General features: G+C 35.9%; 3 protein-coding genes and 1 long non-coding RNA gene across 6 annotated transcripts in view; 2 read left to right on the top strand and 2 right to left on the bottom strand.

Annotated features, from left to right (window-relative positions):
- Positions 2008-9431, bottom strand: LOC109828933 (pheophytinase, chloroplastic). The gene is made up of 7 exons (XM_020395929.1): positions 9147-9431; positions 8983-9075; positions 7239-7377; positions 5911-6081; positions 4940-5183; positions 2997-3088; positions 2008-2448 (listed from the first exon to the last, which is right to left on the bottom strand). The coding sequence occupies exons 1-7, from the start codon at positions 9241-9243 to the stop codon at positions 2199-2201; spliced, it is 1086 nt and encodes a 361-aa protein (XP_020251518.1). The 5' UTR covers positions 9244-9431; the 3' UTR covers positions 2008-2198.
- LOC109839172 (transmembrane protein 53-like) lies at positions 11260-23069 on the top strand. The gene is made up of 6 exons (XM_020407605.1): positions 11260-11264; positions 12172-12282; positions 19145-19247; positions 20028-20227; positions 20393-20756; positions 22661-23069. Exons 1-5 carry the CDS (start codon positions 11260-11262, stop codon positions 20679-20681), a joined length of 708 nt encoding a protein of 235 aa, XP_020263194.1. The 3' UTR covers positions 20682-20756; positions 22661-23069.
- On the top strand, positions 23595-25153 carry LOC109828932. 2 transcript variants are annotated; one of them, XR_002243901.1, is made up of 5 exons: positions 23595-23648; positions 23742-23909; positions 24078-24150; positions 24303-24402; positions 24489-25153. It is a non-coding gene; the product is annotated as an uncharacterized LOC109828932 (long non-coding RNA). The 2 variants fall into 2 exon arrangements; XR_002243900.1 differs by lacking the exon at positions 24303-24402 and having other exon boundaries at positions 24975-25153.
- Positions 25597-26461, bottom strand: part of LOC109828931 — a 1939-nt gene continuing 1074 nt past the window's right edge. For both annotated transcript variants that reach the window (XM_020395928.1, XM_020395927.1), the window contains exons 4-5: positions 25936-25991; positions 25597-25860 (exon numbers count right to left, since the gene is read on the bottom strand). In XM_020395928.1, coding sequence (XP_020251517.1) covers positions 25820-25860; positions 25936-25991 — 97 coding nt within the window. In that variant the 3' untranslated portion in view covers positions 25597-25819. The remainder of the gene's footprint in view (positions 25861-25935; positions 25992-26461) is intronic.

Below are 26461 nucleotides of genomic sequence, written 5' to 3'. Positions count from 1 at the left end.
CGATCATATCCGTAATGTCTGATAGTCTAGTATCATTCTAAGGACTTTATCTGAATATAAAACTACCAGATAAATCTGACCAAAATAGCATACTATTATTTTGAACAAGGATATTATATTCATATAGGTCCTGTTACAATATACAATTATTGCCTGCAGGGCACCTATATCTAACAGTCTTTACGATGCAGCCGGGTTGGATTTTGATGGGGGTGAGATCGATTTGGTGAGTAGACATCGACATTTGGGAGAGTGTTTGCATTCTCATTTGGGTTCTCGACTTGTTATGGATTGAGTCTGTTGTCGTGAATTGTTTCACGGTGTACTGGACACAACAAGTGAGACATTTGGTTTGGTTGGTGTCGGCTCAGTTTTGAGAAAACTTCACCGAGGTGGAGAATTGTGAATGAAAGGGACGTGAGGCTTGTGGGCCAGCAACAAGACGCGTGAGAAGCTTTGGTTGGCGTGTGCGAAGCTTGGATGTGGGGACCACGTTATCAAACCGCGTGAAGAAATGCAGCTAAGTTTGAAAGGCCCACCCGATAGTTTTTTTTTGCTGCAACTATATAAATCTCTTTGTAGTCTAGGGTTTAGGGTTGGGCAGAGGGCTTGGTGAAAAGTGCGAAAGCTGGGGGGAAAACGGCGTGCAAACCGAGGAGCAGAAGGAGGTTTGGGCGGCTGTGCTAGGACGGCGGCTGTGAGTCTCTTTTCGACAGAGAAGAAAAACAACTGAGTAGAGGAAGAAAGAGATTAGATTGAGGGTTTAATTGTGAGAGTTGTAAACCTATTTGTATTCTTTTTCTTTCTAATAGTAGATCTCCCCCTCCTTGCCTCGTGGACGTAGGCAGCTTACCGAACCACGTAAAATTGATTGTTTGAGTTTGTGGCTATTGTAATAGTTTTTAGGATCCCTCGACAGTTCAGTCCTAGAACTGATGAGAGGAAGAGCCGATATCTCACTTTGTTGAGATATCCGCTTCAGATTCTTGTCTCCTTGGTGAGACGGGAATTCTTATCGATCTTTCTCTCTTATTGTGCACCAGAAACTCTGCCGAAATTTCCGCTGCGCACAACAAAAATAAGTTCACTTTAAACTCATGGGAGGATAAACTTACAATCATAAAAGAAATAATAAGGGAAAAAAGCCAACAGTCCCACGTAATCTTAGAAAAATATTTATAGAGCTAAGCTTATTGTTAGTAAAATTAAAAAAAGACAAAAATTTTGAGGTGCAAAACACTTTTCTTCAAAAAATATTTGCCCCACTTGATATTCAAATTTGCTTCGAGTTAATGCAAATTTTATTTTTAGGATATAACAAAAAAATTAAAAATTCCAACAAGCAAATCTAGAATTTTCACCAACTCTTTGTGAAACAAGTTTGTAGTATTGCAAATCTTTTTGAGAGAAGTTTTGAGAATGAAGTGAAGTGAAGATATCTGAAATCATAAATTATTTATAGGTTTGAAAAGGTGCTTTCAGCAGTCATAATTTTTCAAAACACCTATTGAAAAGAAACAGACACTTTTCAACAATCACTTGCTATTCATATTTTGATAAATTCGAAAATTCAAAATAACAGTAAAAAATAATGTACTCAAAATATATATATATATACTAAAAAGTCACTTATCACTTGTCAAAATCACGCATTATTCGCGCTACCTGCACACGGGTTTAGAAGCCTATACTTTGATCCATTTATCAAATCTCATTGATCATTAAATGCTTTCAAACCTCTTAAAGATTGCTCAAATATGTAATGTGGGCTATCTTGTTTTTACAAACAAATACTAACACTTATACCTCAAAACTTCCTATTTTCATCCAATAGATTCAAGCAGTGCAAGGAGCAGTTTCAAGCAATGAGCACAGCAATATCACAGAAAAAATATCTTTGAGAGTTAAGTAAGATTCAAATCAATCAAAAAAATTTGTTATGTACATGATAGATTGACAAGAGATGCATATGCTATAGTATATAAACAAAATCATACAAAACATTAATTCCCTGCGTAATTAAATCAACTTAAACTTTAGTTGAAAAATTCACAGAAAAGATCTTGAGGATTACATAAGATTCAAATCAATCACAAAATTTCTTATGTACATGCTACTTACAAGAGATAAGCATGCTGTATCATATGAACAATATCTTTAAAACATCAATTCTCTGTGTAATTATATCAACTCAAACTTTATTCTAAAGATGATAACCAGTCTAATAAAGCTTTGTTGGCGAGCTCAGGAACCTCATCATGAGGACAATGCCCTGCTTGCAAATTCACAACAGAAGTCTTCGGATAGAACTCTTTGATACGTGCAGCTTTGCCCGGGCCAACCCAAGGGTCTAAATCACCCCATAGTAATAATAAAGGGCATGAGAGCTTGCTCAGGAGGCTATCAAGTGTGTATTTGGTTTGGTTTGTCATAAATCTACTCATCAGTCTGCACAAAACAAAGGGGCAAGAAGGTCTACATGGAATCATCCTCTTCTAACTTCCGATTTTTTTAACAGAAATCATAAGCAACTCAGCCAGACTTGCAGAATTTTTGTTTGTGTTTTGATAAGTAAATGTAACTTTATGATGTTTTATTGCATTTCTCAGTAGAAAGCTATGCCCATGTTACCATTTTTTGTAGGGTTAATTGCAGACGGACCCCTTGTAGTTCTATTGTTGCAAATATAGACCCCTGAGTGGATTCTTGACTCTTTTTACCCTCAAATAAAGAGAAAATGGTTTTTTTGACAAATAGGCCTCCTGAGCATAAAATAGTCAAAAAAATTCACAGAGTCCATCCTCAATTTGGCAATAGTAGAGGGGATCTCTTCGCAACGATAGAACTACAGGGGTCTACTCGCAATTAGGCAATAGTACAGGCGGTCTTATCTGCAATTAGCCCTTTTTTTAATAGGCTCTTTCACCCTTATAGTAATTATAGGGGTTAAGGCCCTAATTTCCTGAGCGGAAAAAAGGTTGAATATAGGAACTTACCGGTAATAGACTTCTCCAGCGTTGGGGTCAGTTGCAGGTTTCATAATTGATTCTACAAGATATTCATCTACATTGGAGGGATTTATGTATACCTGGAGCATAGAATATGATACTTGTCAGAAAAGAAAAGGAGGGGGGAAAAGCAGATTCTATGGTAAGTGAAGTGCATTCCTTAATTCTCATATGGAGAAGCTCTGCTTCCCTCTTTGTCATATTTGTATTTGACTCATGAAATGGAGTAAAACTATCAATGCACTAAGCTCTTTTGAAGTCTCAAAACCAAATTCACATTGTAAAGAAGTATTCGGGTAAAGTTTTCTTTTTTTCGGTATTGAATCGAAAGGGAGAAAGATTATGCATGACCTTAGGATAAGCAAGATTAATTTCAGTTAGTAGATATGATAGTTAATTTGAGTCAAAGATATATTTATTCAGGGACTACAGCACCTTTGGTTTATTCAAGCAAGTGATATTAATTTGAGTCAAAGATATATTTATTCAGGGACTACAGCACCTTTGGTTCATTCAAGCAAGTGATATCCAAACTGTGTTTCCATACTTATTATACTTTATAAAGTACTAGAAGAAATCCCGAGCTTTGTAAATTAAAGAAAAGTCTCATGAGCGTTCCAAATTTTAAAATTTCCTAAAGTAATGAAAATTCTTGTAAACAGTGTTAATGGGTAGAGTGAAAAATCTAACCTACCCATTTCACTTTTCACCTGTCCTTGCTCGAAAAGGGTAATATAGAAGTTATATTTAGTAGATAGGGGTAATGACAATTTAAAGTAATTGTTGTGAGTCACCGTACTTAGGCGTGACTAGTTCAGGGTCTTTCTTTAGTTTATAAAGTTCAGGAGGGTTTGTGCAAAATTCCCACAGTTTAGCGCTTCTTATGAAATTTACCCTTGATTTCAATGTGTAAATTAACTTTGTTAAAGAAACTTTCGACTCCAATAAATTTTGCACGTCATTTGGCCTTAAAGGAATACGCTCATTAGGGGCTGTTTGGTAGGCTGCAACTGGAGTGGTTGCAACTCCAGTTGCATGCAACTAGGTCCAATTTGACCAGTTGCATGTGTTTGTTTTGCTGCAACTCACAGTTGCAATTGCAACCACAGTTGTAAAACAACCCTTAGTTGCAACATATAACTTACGTCAAAAATGGCCGCAAGTCATAGTTGCAACTTAGTTGCAACTGACCTAAATTTATTAAAATCAAAATCATTACTTAATATTTCAAAAATAAATTCATTAAAGGTTTAAAATAATCTTTTAAATAATTCTTATTATAATAATTTCTTCAAAAACTTTTTTTAAAAAAAACAACATTAATCTTTTAAAATAATTATTATTATAATAATTTCTTCAAAATAATATGTTAGTTTTTAAAGTAATATATTATCTTTAAAATAATATATTATTTTTTAAAATAATATATTTTAAAAAATAATATATTTTTAAAATAATATATTTTTTGAATAATATATTTTTTCTAAAATAATATATTTTTTGAAAAATAAAATTTTCCAGGAATACTATTATTTTTCTAAAATAATATATTTTTTGAATAATATATTTTTTATTAATATATATAAATTATTTTTTAAAAATAAATTATTTTTTAAAAATAAATTATTTTTTTAAAATATATTATTATTTTTAAATATATTATTTTTTTTAAATATATTATTTTTTTAAAATATATTACTTTTTAAAAAATATTATTTTTTAAAAATATTTTATGAGTTGCATATGTTAAGTTATAAGCATAATCAAACAGCTGCAACTATAAGTTGTAAAATTTAAATTTTAAACCAAACAATTGCAATTGTAGTTGCATGTAAGAAGAGTTGCAACGTCTCAGTTGCATGCAAGTGACACTTGCATTGCAACTCCAGTTGCAAACAACCAAACGCCACCTTAGTGAAAGAGTATCATACACTGTTTAACACTGATTTGATGCGTGCAGGTTGCTTTGCTTGCCAGAAAAGAAATCCAAGAACAATTCTTTGGAACACTTCCTTCAGCGGGTTGATTATGAGCTTCTTTATAACCGATTCTTCATCTTTGGCCTTAATCTGTGCGTTTGGATTTGAAAATTGTCCTGCAGAGTTTAATAGCGCAACTCCAAGAACTTGCTGAGGCAGTGCTGCTGCTGTTAACAAAGCTGTGAAGCCTCCAAGGCTGAAGAGCAAGTGTGAATTGGATTAGCCAAAAATAACGGACTTATAAGGAAAGTTGGGACCGATTCCTAATAGCTGAAGTTTTTGGATTAATTGTTTTTTTTCAACCTTTGTTTGAGGTGCATATAATTTCTCATGAAACCTGATTTCTCCACAATTTAACGACAGTATTAGAGCTGAAGGGCCTATGGTTATTGTGGATGATTAACATTTACTAACAAACACATGGGAAGATTGTTGGACATTCATGTGTCCATATATTAGCATATCAAAAAAAAATAAAAAAGGGTAATAGATTAAGGGGTTAATTGTGCATAGACCCCTGTACTGCTGCCCAATTGCAGAAGACCTCCTGTAGTTCAATTGTTGCAATTTGCCCCTTATACTGTCACCTAGTTGTGGATACACCCATGAGTGAATTTTTTTTATTCTTTTACCCACTGGAGTCTACTTGTCAAAAAAGAATTCCCTATCTCTGAGGGTAAAAAGAGTCAAAAAATCGCTTAGGGGTCTACCTACAACAATAGAACTATAGAGGGTCTGTCCACAATTGAGCGAAAGTACAGGGATCTATATGCAAATAACACTTTCTTAGATGGAAATAATACCTAATAAATTATGTTTTTGGGGTAATTTAATTCTCAACCTATGTGTAAGGCTCGCTTAATGTCTCCAAATATAGTTAAAACAGTATGAACAAAAAATTACTATTAGTCAGACGTATTCACCTGTTTCCAACTAAGATTGCTGGTTCTTTAACAACTTCTTTCATGAAATCAGATACTTGGTCCTTCCACACAGTGGCATCATATTCAACAAGGGCTTTCTCGCTCCAACCAAATCCAAGCAAGTCTATAGCATATACCTTGTACTTTTTTGCCAACTCAGGAATGTTGTACCTGCAAATAATACCATGAAAATATTTTAGAAGGCATCAGTTGAGATAATCAATACCATTGAGCAGTCTATACATAAAAGGGTAAACTGCTGATAAACCACGCTCATCTACATCTTCAGCAACACTTACCATCCTTGGTTTGGCATTTTGAGAAGACTATATCGTAGATAATGTGTCTCCCTATGAATTGATGGGTGATAAGGTTGATAAGTGTTACTGAAGGCATAGATTAGGGAGGTTATCTTCTATGCACCCTACTTGAAATAGAAAATTTATAGGATCAATAAGGGCATGCAAAAAGAAAAAGGTTTACTAAAGCTATGATAAATGATTCGGAAAAGCTCATATGGATGTTAGACAGTGTGCAAGAATAATAGACAATCCAATAATGACCTGGAAAAACATGACACAAAATACCGAAAAACATTGCAAATTACAAAGTAGAAGCCGGAAAATGTGGACTCATGTTCTTAATCATATAATATTCCTCAGTGTTCATAGGATATAGATATTTGTTTGATGGCTATGAAAGAGTGATAACCTGGGGACCTTGCTGGTGTTGATGTTCAAGAAGAATATCAAAAGCATCATCAGTTAAGAAGCATAGCTCTTAAATTCGATGTTACATTTATTCTGCACAATTAATGATTAATACCAACTAAATTACTAAGATCAATTACAAGAAGCCAGGGCATGATAAATCTCGAAATTTCAGTGGGAGTTCAAATTCTAGTTATCGTCCTCACAACCAGTTGTCGAAGTTCAATTACTGAACAAAATATGATAAAAACAGTACTAAAAGAACTCAAGAAGCTAATAGGGTAACATTAATTCCACGATAAAAGTCCACTTCAAATGTTATGCAACCTTTTCGCTGCCTGTTATAGTACTCTATTAGCAATCAACAATGAACATTAACAAGGATTATTGAAACAATACAAAACATATTAGACATGTCAACAGTGTTTTTATCCAAATAATGATGTGAAGTATTTTGAAATTAAATTGGATGGTAGAAGGACACATCATATATGACATAAAACAATATCTCATTCTCTAACCATCAATTAGTATATGGATTATCTAACTTAAATACATGCTTTTGCATCCGTAAATGTAATATCCATAAAATGAAAAAAGTTTGAAAGATATGCTAACCTCCAATGAAATGCTGAAGCACCAAATCCGTGAATAAGAACAACTGGAAGCCCATTTCCTTCTTCAACATAATGTATTTTGTGACCTTTCCAGGTCCAAAATTTATAACCCTCTGGCTTAAATGCTAACCTTTCCATTCCTACAAATGTACCAAATAACTTACAGAGCCAAATTCTCAAAGTTCAAAAATAAAGTTAGCATTGCTAATTTGTATGCTCACGTAATATACTAGTATGTGCATATACACTAGCATATCATGTAATGTACACAGGTTTATTACTTCGTTATGTAGATTGTTTCACAATAATTCAATATTGTATATAGATCACTATTTAAGAGGTTTGTTTTTAGTGAAAATTTTTGTTTATCCAGATATTGGTTCCTTAAATCTTTCATATTTTAAATTACCCATTCAAATCATTGAAATTTTTATTTAGTCCCCAATTCATACAAGTTATTTACAACTAGTCATTGCGATAAAGCTGCCTTTTGGATTGGGAGAATATACCATCAAACTTAGCTTTTAACATGTTCTTCAAGCTATACTAAGTTAACATCCAAATCCATTCCCAATTCTAAAACCAAACCTGTTAAAAATCCACATCCAATTGCTTTCTTATTCTCAAAATGGTTATCTTCGTCCTCTAACCTATTTTGCCAACAACTCTTTTCCTCTTAATCCTATAAATATGGAGGAATGAAATAAGTGAGTGTAAGATCATATGGTGTTTAGGGAGCTTATTTTTTGGCAAAGTAGTTTTTAAGCTAGTTTTTCCATACCTATCTGTTTGGCAAAATCCCACATAAGTTAGCTTATAGTCCATATTTTAAAAAGTTGGTATACTAGCTTTTTAAGAATAGCTTATAAGCTGACCTAAATAAGGTAGGTTTTACCAAAAAAATTACTATTTTACCCATATAATTTTTATCATAAAATCCAAACGTGAAAGAAAGCTAACCTAACTTATAGCTTCTATCAATAAGTCCCTCAAACACCCTCTTAATTGGTCATCCATGTTATATTAGGTGCTAAACTAACTAGAGTTACTTAATTGGTCTGAAAAAATTAATAGAATGGCCAGTTTGGAATTGCTGGAGCTTATGATAAGTTGCTTATATAAGCAGCTTATACAAGCAACTTATGTAAGCTGTTGAAAATAGTTGTTTGATAATCATATGCCATAAATTACTTCCAAAAGCAATAAGGGTTTTGGTAAAAATGTGCATAAAGATCACTACATGTGAAAATGACAAAAATAGACATAATATTAGCTATCAAAATGGACAATATATTTATAAGATAGCTGAGGCAATAATGTCAAAAGCTAAAGGGTATAACTTTTAAAGCTCTCAGATTGCTTCTAAAAGCACCCGCTTAAAAAAGCAACAGTTTCAACAAACATGCAAAATATGTTTTTTTTACCAAACATTGTTATTCACTGCTTTTTTATAAAAATTAAGCAGAAGCACCCTAACAAAAAGCAATACCAAACTGGCCCTAATTTGGAGTAACTCGTGTCAATTGGGAGACAAAATAGTAAAGGCAATGATTTGGTGAGGGATACTAATTTAAAACCATGAAAGATAGGGACGGATATCTAAAACCGAATAGTTTTAACTCCTTTTTTCACTTGTTCAACTTATCACAAATTCCCAAGAATTTGAAAAAAGAGGGAGAAAATTAGATATCATTGTTTACAAAAGCAATTTAAGTGCGCAAATACCATAAAAGGAGATTGAGTACCTCGAACTGGATCTGCAGTCACCAAAGAAGAAAACACCGCGAAAGCTACCCCTTTTGACACCAAACCCCTCCTCAAAATCCCACCTTTGCTTCCTTTCAACAAAAAAAATCGCATTTTTAACTAAACGAATTGAGAAAAAAGAGAAATTGTTAAGTAAACTCACCATGGGAGGAAATCTTGTTGGTGAAGAAGCGCCTACTGTTGGAATCAGAGAGCGTTGGTTTAATTGAAGGCAGAGGGGGAGCAAAGGAACGAGACATTGAAGATGTTTTTTTTTTTTATAAGAAGACGAAACCCTGACCCTAAATGGGATCAGATTTCATGAGAAGAGAAGAAGAGAACTGAGCTCTGTGTGGCTACTGCCATTTTGGCGCTGTGGATCATTTTTAGCCAATTGAGAGAGGAAAAGGGGGGATGTGGATTTTGAGATCCTTGGATGGTCTCAATGAAATACCAAAGTTAGATGCTAGTCCCTGAAAGCTTCATAATTTCATGGCTCACTGCACTTAAATGCCATATAATTTCACCAACCTTGCACTTTAATACCCTTTACCTTAAAATGGTGCATTTCAAGTGTTACAGATAAATGTCTCGAAGCTTCAAAATGTTGCACGTTGGTGCATTCTTGTTTACCCAACGTTGCACGTCGGTGCCCTATTGGTTATCTAATGTTGCGTACACCATTAGGTGTAAATGGCATCACTTAAATACCCTCAGTTATGTGATATTCTTGGATACATAGAGAAAAGCCAGTATCGTTTGAGTTCTTTTTAACTATCCAACATTCATTTACAACACTTAAAATACTTTGGGGCAATTTTTTTTCCTGCTCGGCTTAAAATAAGAATGACTTAAGTGTAAGATTACTAAAACTTTAAGGTATCTAAGCGTAAGTTAGCCAAATTTTATGTTAGTCCCTCAAATCTTCAGTAAATTCCTTTAACATTGCTAAAGTTCATCAAATGATCAAAATATCTCTCAATTTATGTTTTCCTCCAAAACCCAACGTTTAGAAAACCATTACTTGATAGGGATTTCAGTGATTGAGGGACCACATTACAAGACTCTTAAGATTTGAAGGGCTTCGGAGCAATTTTAAAGTAATGAGGAAACATATATAGAATTATTGAACATTTGAGGGACTAATACTAAATAATCCATTATATAAATAATTTTGACAAATGTTCACTTCACATATATTGACAATTGACAAGTATGATATAAATTATATAATCTATTCCTTTATACAAAAGGGAGAACCAGAGAGTTACTGTTCATGATACAGGAAATGTTACTGTAGCAGATAATTAATTAAAAATATTACTGTAGCACACGGGTATACTGCAGCATTTAAAAGGTACTGTAGCAGAGCGGGATACTGTAGCATCCCCAGAAAATTCAAAACAGGAGATGTTAAAAAGGCGGGATTACTGTAGCAAAAAAAAAAAAACCCGCTTTGCACGGACAGCAGACTAGTTATATAAACACTAGCATATTTTCACATTTATGCCAACTTTGTAAACCCTATACCCTATATCTCACTCCTCCAGTTGAGATCGTGGATACAATATCGCGTTTATATCAATTTTTTGCATTAGATTACATGAATCATATTTTTGCATTTATTTTTATTGTGAGCCAATCTTCTCTTGTTTGCTTAAATATTAATGTATCATCCTACCTTTCTTAGTTGCTTTTCAACGACAACTTTTTATACATTTATCTTTAGTATTGTTTGCCTATTTAACTTTAATTTTATTACTTTCCTATTGGTATACATATTGTCATTTATAACTAACTTCTCTCTCATTTTATTCATTTTATTCTTAATATGAGTGACCTTTAAACGTTATATATATGTTTTTAATCACTGAAGTTGTTTGGACACAGCTGACATCATGTGCTAAGCTTTATGGCCTGTTTGGATGGAGGGTAGAGAGGGGAAGGGAAGAGAAATTTTATTTTAATCTTGTTTGGGAGTTTCATTTAGGAGAGTAGAGGAGAGAAATTGAGGGAAAATTTGGCCCAAATTTTTACACCCCAAATTGGGGTGTAATGGAGGGGAAGGGAAGAAATAAGAATTTTTTCCCTTCATTCTCCTTCCTTCCCTTTCCTAAGTAAACTCTCAAACACACCATTAGGGTTAGTTTGACAAACAGAGCAAAACTGAGCCAAAACCAGTCATGACCCAGTTTTGTGCTAAACTAGTTTTGTTTTGTACCTGGTCGCCTAGTCCAAAACATAACTAGTTTAGTGATACTATTTGGGCACAAAAAATGAGGTAAGATTTAGCCCAGAATTTTGACAATCGAGAAACAACATAAAGTTGGGTCAGGTTCAGTACTAACCCAATTTTATAAAGTTTGACAAATACTCCCTTAGACTACAGCTACATTCAGGATTTCATAGTCGAATATTGTCGCAATTCCACGAGGCCATCGCCCAAGCAAATTCAGGCCACAAAAAAAAAAAAAAAAAATTATATTCCACGAGGCCATCGCCCAAGCAAATTCAGGCCACAAAAAAAAAAAAAAAAATTATAATAGAGTTCAGACTAGAGAGTGTTACAATGACACAGAGGTTGGAACCGCACGGTGCCATGAGAGCAGCACATGAAGGAGGAATTTTATCCCACGATCAAATTAATAAAGCTTGATTTTGGTACTAAATAACTACAGAGATCAATTAATAGAGAATATCCTGATTCAAAAATCACGTGCAGCAGTAAATGCACGTACAGTTTATTTAAAAGACATTCATTGCTCCTCCCCTCGATCCTTTTCAATTTTCTATGATCGCATGGAAGCGCCCACCCACGTCCTCCGCGGTTCCACCACCCGCCACCTCCTCCTCCTCCGTCGGAACCCTAGATTTAGATCCCTGAGATTACCATTACACCCTCGCCGTTTCTCCGTCCCCTCCTCAAAACCCATTAAAAGTTCCGCCGTCCCCCTCTCCTCCTCGACCCACCGGATCGGTCGCCAGCATCTCGATCTAGGGTTAGGGTTTGGGGGACGGAAAGCGGCGGCGGCGAGCTGTACGCGTGGTGGCTTTTGGGGTGGCTGGGGCGGAGGAGAACAACCTGAAGAGGTACGCCGAGCTGTACAGCGGCGGCGGGGGCTCGACCGGTGCGGTCGTCGTGCCGCCGGGAGAGACGTTAGGGTTTGAATTTGGGGAGGAACGGATAGGGGAGGATGCGAGAAGTGGCGCGGGAGCTGCGCTTGGATCGAGGAGGGCGAGAGAGGCGAAAAGGAGCGGCATTTGATCTTTCACACCTTCAGTAACACAGGGTGGCTGGTGTAAGAAATCTTTCAATTTTTCTTTTTTTGTTTTGTTCTTGAATGCGATTATTTTCTTGCAAAAAGTTGAAAGTTTGAGAAGATTACAAAATTAATTGATTGGCAAAGGTTGAATCTTGTTAGAAATGTAACGATAATTGGTAGCTCTACCGACAACTCCAAAAGTAAATAAGGCGCCAAGTGTGCACATAGGGTCCATTTAGTCTCGATTGACTAAGCGGGAAGTCAGTAGCTGGTCTAATTTGAGCTTACCCCCTTTAACAGGTAGCCAAGTATCCTTTTTAGGTCTCTGGCAGATGGTATCGAAGTTATCTTTGTAGTTGTAAGCGATCAGCTTGAGGTTGATGAGGCGGGTAGTGCAGTGTTTGTCCGGAAACTTGTCTAGTGCGAAGCCAAAGGGCTGACGGGGTTTGCAGTGTTCAATCAGAACTAGACTAGTGGGAAGGCCGCTGATGTGGACATTGGAATCGTGGAAGCACGGTGTCGGCGTTAGGGTTCACTTAGTCCTACAATGACTAGAAGGGGAGTTTAATTGTGGAATTATGAGTTATTTGGGCTTCCTTCCTCTATTAGGTACCCATTTAGTGATGAGTTCTTCCGGGTCTCTTACAAGCTTTATGTAAGTATTTGTTAAAGTTAGGAGAAAAAAAAGAGATTATTGGAGAGTTATCCCCTCACTCTATATTTTATTTATAAAGATGGATTAGTTATAAATTAGTCTCACAAGCAATGTGGGACTAAACTAATACTCTCTTCTTCTAACACTCCTCCTCAATCTAGAGCATATATATCATGCATGCCCAGCTTGTCACAAATAAAGTCAACCCGTGTTCGACCAAGTGGTTTTGTAAGAATGTCTGCCAACTGATCTACTGTCGATACATGTTTTGCTGTGATGATGTTATCCTCGAGCTTCTTGCAGACTATATGACAGTCGACTTTAATGTGTTTGGTTCTTTCATGAAACACGGGATTCTCAGCAATGTGAATTGATGCTTTATTCTCGCCATATAGATTCATGGGACATTCTGGAGGGAGACCGGTTTCTGTCAATAGGTCTCTGATCCAAACCATCTCTAGTGTCACATTTGCCATAGCACTGTATTCTGATTCTGCATTGGATCGAGATACAACACTTTGCTTCTTATTTTTTCATGACACTAGATTTCCTCCAAGAAAGACACAATATCCAGGAGTTGATCTCCTATCAAAAGGACATCCAGCCTAATCTGCACTTGAGAAGCCTGTAACTCTGGTGTGTCCTTGATCTGAGTAGAGAATTCCTCGTCCTGGAGCCTTCTTCAAGTACCTTAAAATTCTCATTATTGCATCCAAGTGAGTAGTTCTTGGTACGGACAAGAACTGACTCACAACACTGACTGCGAATGTGATGTCAAGTCTGGTCACCGTCAGATAATTCAGTTTCTCCACTAATCTTCTAGTCTAATATCTTCAAGAAGCTCCTCTTGATTTGGTAGTAGTTTTGAGTTCACATCTAGTGGAGAATCACTGTTTCTGCATCCTAACATCCCAGTTTTTGAAAGTATATTCAGGACGTACTTTTTTTGTGACAGAAGAAATGAAGAATACCCTTCGTTGACTTTGCGACTTCAATGCATAGGAAGTATTTTAGAGAACCAAGATCTTTGGTTTGGAAATGTATCTGTAAAAGCTTCTTCAGGTTGTCAATACCAGAAGCATCATCCCTTATAATTACAATGTCATCCACATAGACAACAAGCAGAATTCATTTCCCATTCTGAAATCGGCAGAAGTCAGTGATTTTTTTGTGCACGACAGAGCTCAAATTCCTGAATAATCGATGCAAAACGTCCAAATCAGGCTCTCAGAGATTGCTTCAGACCATAAAATAATTTCTTCAGCCTACACACGTTCGCATTCTTCCCCTAAGCAACAAAATATGGTGGTTGCTCCATGTAAATCTCCTCGTCTAGAATACCATTAAAAATGTATTATTGATGTCCAACTGATGAAGTGACCAGTGATTTATCGCTGTTAATGAGATAAAAATCCGAACAGATATTATTTTTGTCACTGGAGAGAAGATATCTAAGTAATCTAAGTCATACACCTGCGAATAGCCTTTAGCAACCATTCATGCTTTCAGGCGTGCCAAAGTTCCATCATGATAAAATTTGACAGTATACACCCACTTGCAGCCGACAGACCGCTTTCCTGCTGGAAGTGAGACTAAATCCTAAGTCTCATTCTTTCGCAAGATCCTCATTTCGTCTTGCATCGCTTGGTTCCAACCTGGAATTGACAGGACTTCTGACACATTCTTGGGAACCAAATATGAGTCGAGGGAAGTAACAAAAGATCGAAAGGTGGAGGAGAGACGATCATAAGCGACAAAGTTAGAAATAGGATGTTGAGTATAAGTTTGTGTCCCTTTTCGAAGTACAATAAGAATGTCTTCCGTAGAAGAGGGTAAATTTGCACTTACTGATTCTGGTTCTTCTGGCGGAGGACGTGGTGTTGAGGCCGACGCTGGCTTAGGAGCAGGAGCAGAGCGATGATGATAAACTTGAATTGAGTCGTTAAACCGAGCGAAATCTTTGCTAGTAGCGCAAATAGTATTGTCGGTGGATGAACCACCACCGTTAACCAATGACTCTTATAGGATTAAATAGTCATACTCATCCGATGATAATGAAGTTGGAGAACTAGAATAACCAGGTTTGTCTTTAAAGAATGTTACATCAGCAGATAACACTAGACGATTGAGTGATGGACATAAACACTTGTAACTTTTATATTTTCGGGAATAGCCAAGAAAAATATCTTTAATAGACCGAGAGTTAAACTTTTGTTTGTTTGGACTGTGATTATGAACAAAGCACAGAGAACCAAAAATCTTTAGAGGAAGCGAAAAGAGATCATCGTTAGGGTATAGAACTTTAAAAGGAAATTTATCTTGCAGAACAGAAGAGGACATTCGATTAATCAAATAACATGTTAGGATAACTTCCCCCCAAAACTCTTTGGGAATTTTGAAATAGCAAGGTTCGAGCAAAATCAAGGAGATGTCTATTTTTTCGTTCAACAACTCCATTTTGTTGAGCAGCATAAACACAAGAAGACTGATGGAGAACTTCATGTTGTTTAAGGAAACTAGTGAACTTGTCATCCAAATATTTCTTCGCATCATCAGATCGTAATTTTTTTATCGAAGTCTTGAATTGATTGACTATTTCAGAATAAAAGAGTTTAAATGTAGAAAAGACTTCAGACCTAGACTTAAAAAGATAAATTCAAGTAACACGAGAGTGATCATTCACAAAACTGACAAAGTACCAGAATCCCAATTTAGAAGTTATTAGGCATGACCCCCAGATATCAGAACGAACAAGATCAAATGGCTTTGCAGCCCTTTTATTGACTCGATTAGGATAAAATACATGATGATGTTTACTAAGTTGACATGACTCACACTCTAAAAAGGAAAAAGATTTGAGCTGGGGATTTAGAAGCTTGAGAACAGAGAGAGAGGGATGCCCTAGCTGACAATGGTATTATAGAGCTGATGAGTTTTCAATACAAGCTAAATGTTTGGCGCCCAAGTCCAGTTTATAATGACCGTTCTGCTCATGCCTTTTCCTAATTGTTTTTCTCGTGACCAGATCCTGAAAGATAATGTTTGGGGAAGAATGTCACAGTACAGTTTAGTTATTTTGTAATTTTACTAACAGATAAAAGGTTATAGGAAAAACTAAAAAGATAGAATACGGAGGAAAGAAAGAAACTAGGTGTAGGATTGATGTTACCGACACTCTGAACATGTGTACGTGAACCATCAGCTAATATAACTAAATTAGATGTAGGAGAGAAAGATGACAGGATACCTTGATTCATAGTCATATGATCAGTGACACCTGTATCTATAATCCAAGTATGAGACGAAGACGATGTAAGTAAAGATAAAGAGGTACCTGCACTTTTGAGAGTAGTGGATAAAGAAGAGGATGATGGTTGTGAACTTTGGTATTGCTGGAATAATTAAAATTGCTGAAATGGACGATGCAGCTCCGCATCCTGAAAGACTGACTGTAGTTGACTTTCACTATCAGATAAGGTGAAGTTGTACTGAGCGACCATGTAAGCAACATTGGCCTTCTTCTTTTCTAATTCGGGATAATTATATTTGAGATGTCCTGATTGGTGACAATAGTTACAAGTCTTCACTGAGTCATCTTCATTAGTATGTTTGCCTTGAGATGGACCTCCACGGCCACGTCGTTGACCACCTCGACCCTCAAAACGATCAGTGTGATAACCTCCTCTCCCTTTAAAGTTGTCTTTACCTCTTTCAGGACCACTAGTATGACCCCATCGTCCATAAGACTGCCAACTCTGAGTGGCAAACGCAGAGCGATCCACGATGGATGTAAGTGGTTGTGCAGGGACAACGTTCTTTAAAAAGTGATAAGTCTCAATCAGAGAACCAATGGTGGAACTCCCCATGATTTGTGATCGAGCAGATGAGTAAATGGAATTTAGGGTACCCAAGTAGGTGAGTACCATCAGTTTGTTCTATTGATTTTGTATCTGTTTTACATCCCCAGTAATAGGAAAAATCTGACAAAGTTTCTCAGCCAGACGATTAAACTCATCATAATGATCATCCATGGGTTTACCATCTTGTTTCTTACGAAACAGCACTTGAATAACTTCATATGCTCGATTAATGTTACTGCTACCCCTATAGAGATCTTGTAAGAAATACCAAAGTTTCTTCACTGTACAATGAAGGACTAAATCCTGAATATTAGGCTTCATAGTGTTAATAATCTGATGTAAGAAGACACTATATCTAATGTCCAAGATTCCAGTGTCAGAGTAGGAGGGTCCGTCAACAAATGATCAGTTTTGCCTCGGCCTGTCACATAGATTTCAATAACACGTTTCTACTGGAAATAATTAATTCCATCAAGTTTCCGGTCAGTGATTCTACTAAAAAATATCACTGAAACTTTTTGGACTGTTCACTCAGAATTCTTGAGTTCCTCAGATCCGGTCATTATAAAACAAATGAGTAGAGATCAAGACGATACCCTCCACAAGTTGAACAAGTCCAAGAACCCAAAGGTTAACAATGCAAGAACCCGAAGGTTATCATACAAGAACCCGAAGGTTAAAATGCAAGAGTCCGAAGGTTAACATGAAACTCGAATGTTAAAATTTAAGAACCCCGAATAATTTTTTTTTATTTTGAGAGAAAAATTCGCAGATCTAAGTCAGATTAGAAAACAAAGGGTCATGGCAGCAACAACGATCATCGACGGCAGGCGAAGTTGTCAAGGAAGATCGGATCGGTGAAGTGGATCTGGATCTGGATCTGGAGTTTCCTCCATGAACCACTGATTCAACGATCTGAGTCGGATGTGAAGGAGGTTTGACGTTGATGTTTCGATTGTGGAAACAAGAATTGAAGTGAATATCTTAGCAATGTAAGATAAACACTCTTATCAAGATCAAATCTAAGTTTAAACACGAGGAAACACCGAGCAACGTAAGATATCTAAGTTGTCAAGGAAGCAAGTGACAACGAACAAAGCAAGTGGCGGTGGTGGCAGACGAAGCATGCAGCGAAGGATTTGATCTTTAGTGGCTAGGGTTTCGAGAGAGAGGAGAGGAGGCGGAGAGAGGAGAGGAGGCGGCTAGAAGAGAGAGAAGAGGAGGCGACTAGGGTTTCGAGAGAGAGAGAGAGGAGAGGAGGCGGCTAGGGTTTCGAGAGAGGAGAGGCGGCAATTAGGGTTTAGGAATTAGGGTTAGGGTTAGAAATTAGGGTCAGGGTTTAGGAGGTTCTGATACCATGTTAAAGTTTAGAGAGAAAAAAGATTATTGGAGAGTTATCCCTTCACTTTATACTTTATTTATAGAGATGGATTAGTTACAAATTAGTCTCACAAGCAATGTGGGTCTAAACTAATACTCTTATGAAGCCTAAAAAGCTCAGCCTTTAGCTTTTTTCTCTCTTAGCTGTTAAATGTCATGCATCAAGCCCGCAAGCCCTGTAAGCCCTAGAACCCACTGAGTGCTACACGTGGTTTGACTCAATCCATTACTAAAATTAACTAGTCAAATTTACACTTGACTTTCAAGACCCATCGTTTAAACCATTCAATCACTCAATCAATATCCGATATGGGTTAAATCTTAGGGTCTCACAATCACCCCATATTAATTACATGACGTCTTCATCACGACATTGACAATTGGTTCATCCCAACATCACTACTAGGCAATATGGACTCTAGAGGTGGCTCCTACGGGCTTCTAGAGGTGGTTCTCACCACATTTACGTGGTGTAGTACTTAGTCTCGCATAGCACTTAGCTTTACATTTCCGACTAGCTAACTGCTTTGATATCATTTGTCACGCCCCATATCTGCTAGCCTGTTGGCGCAATGTAAGCTCTGTGACCCACTAAGTGCAACACGTGATTTGGCTCAACCCACTACCAAAATTGACTAGTCAATGTTACACTTGGCTCTCAAGACCCATCATTTAAACCATTCAATTACTCAATTAATATCCAATGTGGGACTAAATCTTGGGATATCACAATAAAGCCTAATAATTATACCTTTCACATACTGATAGACGTCAAATGATCTGTTTTAGGACTTGAATAGTGGATGACGGTTGGTTATGTAGTTTATTCTACTAGTTGTTTTGTACAGATAACTAGAATAAGTTCTTTGATGTTCTTAGGAACTTCCCATCCTTCTTTTTAAGCAGGATTTTACCTTCCAACAACTGCATATATTTTCTTGACTCTTGAAAGATATATTTGCATCTTTAACTGTCATTATGATAAGATTTACTTCCTTTGCAGTTACGGCGTCCTACTTCAGAACTTCAAAACAAGGAATGGTATCATTGAGAAGATCAAAGGTTGTGTTATTGATTCCGCACCTTCTGCCAAGATAAGCCCTCAGGTTTGTTTTATTACATCTCCTTGTTTGCAATTTCTGTATTATTGAAAGTGCAGTATACTGGTTATGGTAATTATTAGTCTTTAAAAATGAAAATTTAGTTTGTAGGCTTTATAATTGTTTGCTAATCCAATTTGATATTTTTATAAAGTTGAACTTTCCCATTGATGAAAATAAACCAAACATTATAGGTCTCTGGAAACAAAGACAGCAATTATTATATGAACTTCTACTTTCTTTTCTCGTTCTTTTCACAAAAAGGAGTTTTCAAATTTTAGAAGTTCTTACAGGAAGAGTTATCTATTACCTAGATGCTTGAAGGAGAGGGGGTTAATGAGAAGGAAGATCCATACTTTGCTTTTTAATTACCAAACTGAATTGTCTAATACTCCACTCAATGTATAATCATGTAGATTATAAATGTCAAATGAAGCTACACTGCTACAGAACTTGAAAATGATACAAGTACTTAATGAATAAAAGGGAGTAAAAATGGATAGCAATCCACAGAACGTAGGCCTGTTGAACCTTTGAAATATTAGAATCATGAACCATTTGTATCTGTTTGGATTAAAAAAAGTTTAGAATCTGTTTGGTCTTTACCCTTCTTTCTTTTCCCAATATAGTTTAGTGTGATTAAAGCCGTCTTCAACACCAATCTGTAGTGTTTCAGCCTTCAGTCATTCTAGACTAGAAGTCGCTACTTTTCAAGTTCAATGCGTTTATGCTTTTTATTTAGGAACTTATTCATTAGTATATACTCTTGAACACCTTTGTTCACAGGTCTGGGCTGCAGGTTATTGTGTTGCTTTACTGAAGAAGCGCAGCCCTTCTTTAGCTGAACCTGTCAAGGGTCGCAAGCTTGACGGAAGAAGCAGTAAACTATATTCACAAGATGTAATACCAAGAATTATTGAAACCATCATCTTGAAGGTTTTGGAAATCTTCTTCTCCATGGTGCTTATGCTGCCATATGCAAATCAGTAAGTCTTAGATATTTCTCTCTGCTTAATCATTAAAATAAAATAAAAGGAAAGAAACTTGTCTTCTTTGAAAGACAGCATAATTGTTGGGGCTCGGTCCTTGTCATTTGAGAAGTACTTCAACTTTCTGTGAAATATGATACATGTTGCAACATTCTTTAATAGGAGGTTGAGCAGGATCATCTCCACTCTAAAAGATCAGCCACCCTGCCCACAGCTTTATCTTTATAGTACAGCTGATAAGGTAATTCCAGCCTGTGGAGTGGAATGTTTCATTAAGGAACAAAAGGCTTTGGGAAGAAATGTACATGCTCATAATTTTGGTCCATCACCACATGTAGACCATTTCAGGAGCTTTCCCCATATATATTCTGCAAAAGTAAATGAGTTTCTAAAGCACTGCGGCTCTCCAATTGTTCCAAAACATAACCTTCTTTTGGACTGCATGCCATAATGCCTTGCTAAAGTTGCACATTGTTTGAGGCGCTTGGCACAAAATTATAAGCAGAGTCCGTGTTGGACAGGACAGGTAATTATCAAATCTGTTATAGCTAGAAATTGTTTCTATTGTGTACTACTTTCTTATTATTATTAAACATTCTGTCCTCTCAGTGCATACATTATATTATTATGTATAGGCGATGAATCTGGAGTCAGAAGTTCTTCAGATTCTCGATTGAAAGTTATACAATAACTTAAAGCTTATAAATTGCAATGAAATAAGCTTTCTGAAATTGTGTCATTCAAATCCTGGCGGGTTAGGTATTTTTTTCCCCTCTTTTTATTTTATTATATTTTATTGACTGTTAACTGCAAGAAACTAGACACAATCAGGCCCTTGAACCCCAATATTAGATCTAAACTCAATATTATGCGATCTTAGTTTTAGTTGTTGGGTATTTGTCAAATGCATAAAAATATCACTCATCGATGGAGGCCCTCCTTAGCCTCTCTCTTCTGGTCTAACCAACTTGTTACATGTTGATGGGTAGCACCCTACTCATGATATTCTGGGAGGTATTAACTGTTGCTTTCTACTCATTCTTCTATTTCTCTTTTTTGTCTTGTATATATTTTTTTATTCCCAACCAATCAAAGGCCTTGTCATGATGCTCTATGTATCACACATAACCTTAAACAGACATTTAAGAGTTATAGCCCTTTGATTTTTTTTGTATTTTACTGTTTTAGTCATATGACTCATTCTTATATCCACCTTTAAAGTATTGCCCTGAGTATCCAGTTGAATTATTATTCTAGTTTTTGAGTAGTATTAGTTTTGTTCAGACAACGTTGGTAGTCTTTCCAGAGCTACAAAAATTTTGCACCTTCAACCGTAAGTAATGCACGTAATTTGTATCTGAGTATGCAGTAATCAGAGATCAGAATGGTGGTAGCATTTAATTTTTCAAATAGAATATTAATGGAATGCTTTGATATTTAGTACAAGTGTCTTAGTGTCTAGTTATAGGGCTAATGTAGAAATCTCGTTTGTAGGAGTTGCTATAGATGACCTAAATTTTGTTGCTTGTGAATTTGCTCACCACACGCCTACCTAAACAATTAGTTCACTACTCTTATCACGACTAATGAGTATGAATTTGTGCATGAATTCAAAGCCTATAAACAATGATCATTTTGTTTGACAAGATCAAAGAAATGGATCTGAGTATTTAAGAGGGTATTAAAAAACATAACATCGGTATTAGGGGCATGAGTGGAGAAGGTTTGATTTGTCATACAACCACCATATGTCTTCATGTAACTTAGACCCCCATATATCTTCATGTAACTTAGACTTTGCAAATTGAGATTTACCTTCTCTATTGTATAGTCCAGCTTGTTTTGTTTCAGTCTTGCATGAGATAGGCAACTCATGTTAGATTTGTATCATTTGTTCAAATTTTGATATTGCACATGTCCATTTGCTATCTAAGTCGGCTATAATTAGATGCCAAATTTGGCAGACAATCAGATACTCTGTCAAAATGTAGAAGCTTTAGTTGTGATATTGTCCTAACATTATGTAAGATCTCATTGCCCTGACATTATTTGATTAAGGGTAAATTGCAGATAACTGCTCTCATCTATATCTTCAGTTGCACTTATCACCCCTCAACTATTTTACGGGCACTTAATGCCCCTGGATTCACATTTTTAGGACCCTTCTCTCCTATGAACCTAGGGGTGTTAAGTGCTAAGTGCTACTGACGGTATAGATAAGGGGCTTATCTACAATTTACCCCATGGATTGATTGGATCTCTCTCATTGTTATTTACATGTGGTAAATTCAAGTCATGTTAAATGCGAACGTAGGTTATTTTGGGAGGATATCTTGTGTTGGATTCTGTTAAACTTGACTGAAATATTGTTACCAAAGTGCATTGACTAATATTGTACACCATTTAATTAATTAATTTGTTTTTTTGCAGCTAAACTTTCTCAGTGTGATCATGGGGAATCCCTCAAGAGATATTAAGTTCCGAAAACCTTTACAGTTGATGCTGCTTAGAGCAGTCTAACAGTTGGTGATTATCCTGTTCATCGAGCAGTTCAAATTTTGGATTTGCCTATTGTTTTCTGCTCACCTTGTGTACTTATATAACATGGGGAATTATTTGCTGAACGACTAATTGTAACAATAGTGCTACGTCACACTACTACTTATTGGGAATTGCTTAACAAATGAGTCTGTATTAGTTGGAAATTAATCTGAAACTAAACATGGTTCCCTATGGAATTGTGATCTGGGGATGATCATGAGACAGCTGAAATCTAGGACAAACAATTTTTTGTTTGATTTTAGCTGTTTCTGGAAAATTATGAAGATATGATCATCTGTTTACTAAATTATTGCAGTTTATTATACAAGTTGGTATGTAATTTACATCATTTACTAGCTAGTGATTCTGAGCAACTTTTATTGCAATACGTGAGGAACTATCTAGTAGCCCCTGTCTATTCTTGTATCACTGTAAATTCTTGCACCAATGTAAAATTTGTGTGCTGACCCGATGGGGTACTCTTTTCTAGGTGCATATTACTAGATAGTTTTCTGTAATATTCTCCTCTTAAAACACCAGTTGACAGTATCATGAATCACAGTTAAAAAAAAGGAGAAAATCATGTAAATAACAATTGCTTATATCTTTTGAAGATCATAATCATCACTTTAAACATGAACACAAGATTATTCCAGTGGCTAAACAACATTTAGCTATGCCCATAAAAACATCAGATCCAACTAAATTGCCTTATTTTGGAAATAGAAAATCAAAATGATATCTTATGCTTTGCTTGATGCATGCAATCCTACTTCTCTTTCCACTCGCAACAAATCTTAGGTTCCTCAAACTTCGGCATTTNAGTAGTTATTGGAGGCACCTTTGACAATACCCTGGCCACCATTTGTGCCTCAAGGTTTTTTTTTCTCGTCCATTCATTATAATATCTGAATATTTGACAACTGTTTTCATCTTTTTCGACGTTGAAACGCGTCAGTCATTGGTACAGGCATCAGCAGATTTGGCTAGAAAGCGAATGATCTTCGGACCCTGTAAGCAGGTTCTTCCTCTTTCTCAGTCCAATTTATCATAAATAGAAGATGGGAGTTGCACCAAGAAGAATCTGATACAATTTCACACCAAAAACTGCTGGCAAATACAAATGGCTTAAAATAAGGTATACGTTGCTTATGTTCTAATTCAAACTGAAGCGTGTACCGACGGTACATACGTTAGAACTACATGGTATTGTGAACATATTTGTTGTTCCACCACATACTTCTAATAAAACCAGGCACTTTGGTGTGTTTGGTTTTGCTTCTCACGTCTATTCTTCACCTTGCAGTATGCTCACCTCATACAGCCCATAGAGAAGAGAGCGTAAAGCATACAAGACTACCTTAAGGTGCTCTGCATTGGTAAATTTCTCGAAATTCACGAGTTTGAGTGCTGATAAAACTATGCAATACATACATTCTACACGAATATCTGAAACAACACGACTCCACAATAAAAAGTATCACATATAGTTTATGCATGCTGAAGAAAAAAATTATTCCTCATTATGTAGTCCATAAAGCCAGAAGCTAGTTGCGATCGATCACTGAACCAATTATTGATCCTTACGCCTCTTCAATTGTGGATTAAAATCCATAGGCAATTGTTGTCAGGTCTCAATCTCTTCTCCCTTCCTAAGGAAATTTATGATCCTAGTTACTTGGTTATTGAGCTTTAAAATGTTTTCTTCTCCGTTCAGCAAGGAGACCCTCCCTGGAGGCCTGGCCATCAATAGGACAAGAGCTGAGAGAGGTTTATCCCAACTAAAGGTTAAGCTTAGATGCAAACTTTTTGCTATTTGATTAAGGATTAGTTCTACATACATCTCTTGCGCTACAAGCGGCTAGTCTCCTATTGTTAGTAAGCCTTTGTTACTAGAAATTTGACCCATCTCCCGTTATTTTGTACTCACATTGCTGTCGCTTGACATCGACATCAATGTGTCGCAGAGAGACTTCTATTCTCTTACTGGTGGTGAACATACATCTCTATATTACATCTTATGTATTACGGAAAAATAATTCTCTACAGACATCAGAAGTTCTTACTTCTAATTAAAAATTTAGTGATAACAAGTCACTACCTCCCTACAATTCATGGTAATACAAAGCGTACTGCAGTTAAGCTCTTTGATGAGTTTCTCCAAGGTTTCATATTAATCTCTTTTGTTACCGAAATCATGCAGATTGAAGTCGTGGATTTAGTACCAAACAAGTAAGGGGATACAGTATGTTCTACAACCTATAGAAAAATGAAAGCTGAGGAAAGACTGAAGAATCAGGTACATTCATTCAGTTATATCAAGCTCTGCAAATCTATTTCGGTTCATCTTCTCATGAAATTTTCAGGTTAGAATTTATCGATAAAGGATATTAAATTTGACTACAAACTTTATACGTAATAATCTGGTTTTACTCTTCCCAGTATATTACTATTAAACTAAACAACACTCATCACCTGAAATCTTACCCCATATTGGCTCATACTAGATTTTCATGAATGTAGACGCTCAGATTTTCCTCTATATTGGCATCAAATATCAGCTCGTATTAATTTCTTTTTCCTTTCCTTTTTAGGGAAAACTTATATTTAGCTATTTGAGAATATAAAAATTTAGCTTTATATTGACCTTAAAATTGACTTACAAATACACATGAACTTGTAGTCATTCGTAAATATGGATCTAAAATCTCCATGTTATGCACAATATCAATCATCATATTGCCATGCATACGCTGGTTCTTCCCAAATGTGGACCTAAATCTCCCCCTCAATATCAACTTAGTTATTTACGAATATATAAAAAATACAGATAATAACTTCATACTTATATATTACATCTCTTTCTATATGTTACATCTCTTTCTAAGATTAATATATGTTTGAGGTCCGACACGGAACCCATATATGACATCTCTCACTCTCTGATACACCAAAACAGTAATATTTACACAGGCTACACCAACCTTAGTAGACTCAATACTAAGTATCACATTATCATGATCCTTACCTAGTTTGTACGTCAAGAGCTTAGGTTGCAACATGAAACTGTGCCGCATATTTCTGAGTACCTTCCTTGCTTCTTGTCCACCTGCAGAGTTAATTACTTGTAATTATGATATTTTTCCAATAAGATTTCTGAGTACCTTCGGTAGCCATTACTGGGGGTTCGTTCAGAAATGCCCACTTGCTTCTTGTCCACCTGCAGAGTTAATTACTTGTAATTATGATATTTTTCCAATAAGATATGAGAATTCATATTTTTTAACCTAAAATTACATCCCATAATAATGTCTTACATATGGAAGTTGCGTAGTCTGGTTGCGTTTAGAGCCCATAATTTATTTGTTTATTTTCTATCATCAGCGCAATGTTTTGTCATTTTTAGTTTTTGCAGTTATTTCATTTTCCTATATCAATCAATTCATATCATTTTTAAAATTTCATGTTCAAATATATTTTCAAATCGCAGTCCATATAATCAATAGGAAGAAGAAACAATCGTATAGTTGCTTCTGAAATTTAACACATAACAAACTTGTGTGTTTCCGTTTGCATCATAAACCCTGAAATTTCATGTAAAATTAATCCACTTACTTCAATAGAATCATGAGTTTATTTAATTAAATCAGTTTTTTTTTTTTTTTTTTTTTTGGGGGGGGGGGGGGGGGG

This window comes from Asparagus officinalis, chromosome 1 (genome assembly GCF_001876935.1).
Source record: "Asparagus officinalis chromosome 1, Aspof.V1, whole genome shotgun sequence".
Lineage (NCBI taxonomy): Eukaryota > Viridiplantae > Streptophyta > Magnoliopsida > Asparagales > Asparagaceae > Asparagus > Asparagus officinalis.
The sequence above is the reverse complement of the archived record's forward strand: the minus strand, read 5'-3'. Positions and strand labels throughout refer to the sequence as shown.

What these genes read in the sequence shown, in the direction of transcription:
- LOC109828933 (XM_020395929.1), bottom strand. Translation starts at nt 9,243, where the DNA reads ATGTCTCGTTCCTTTGCTCCCCCTCTGCCTTCAATTAAACCAACGCTC. An exon ending in GCAATCTTAGTTGGAAACAG is followed by an intron (nt 5,184 to 5,910) that starts GTGAATACGTCT and finishes CTTGCTCTTCAG; the next exon opens with CCTTGGAGGCTTCACAGCTT. An exon ending in TCAAATCAGTGTTAAACAGT is followed by an intron (nt 3,089 to 4,939) that starts GTATGATACTCT and finishes TCTATGCTCCAG; the next exon opens with GTATACATAAATCCCTCCAA.
- LOC109839172 (XM_020407605.1), top strand. An exon ending in AGTAACACAGGGTGGCTGGT is followed by an intron (nt 12,283 to 19,144) that starts GTAAGAAATCTT and finishes CTTCCTTTGCAG; the next exon opens with TTACGGCGTCCTACTTCAGA. An exon ending in ATGCTGCCATATGCAAATCA is followed by an intron (nt 20,228 to 20,392) that starts GTAAGTCTTAGA and finishes ATTCTTTAATAG; the next exon opens with GAGGTTGAGCAGGATCATCT.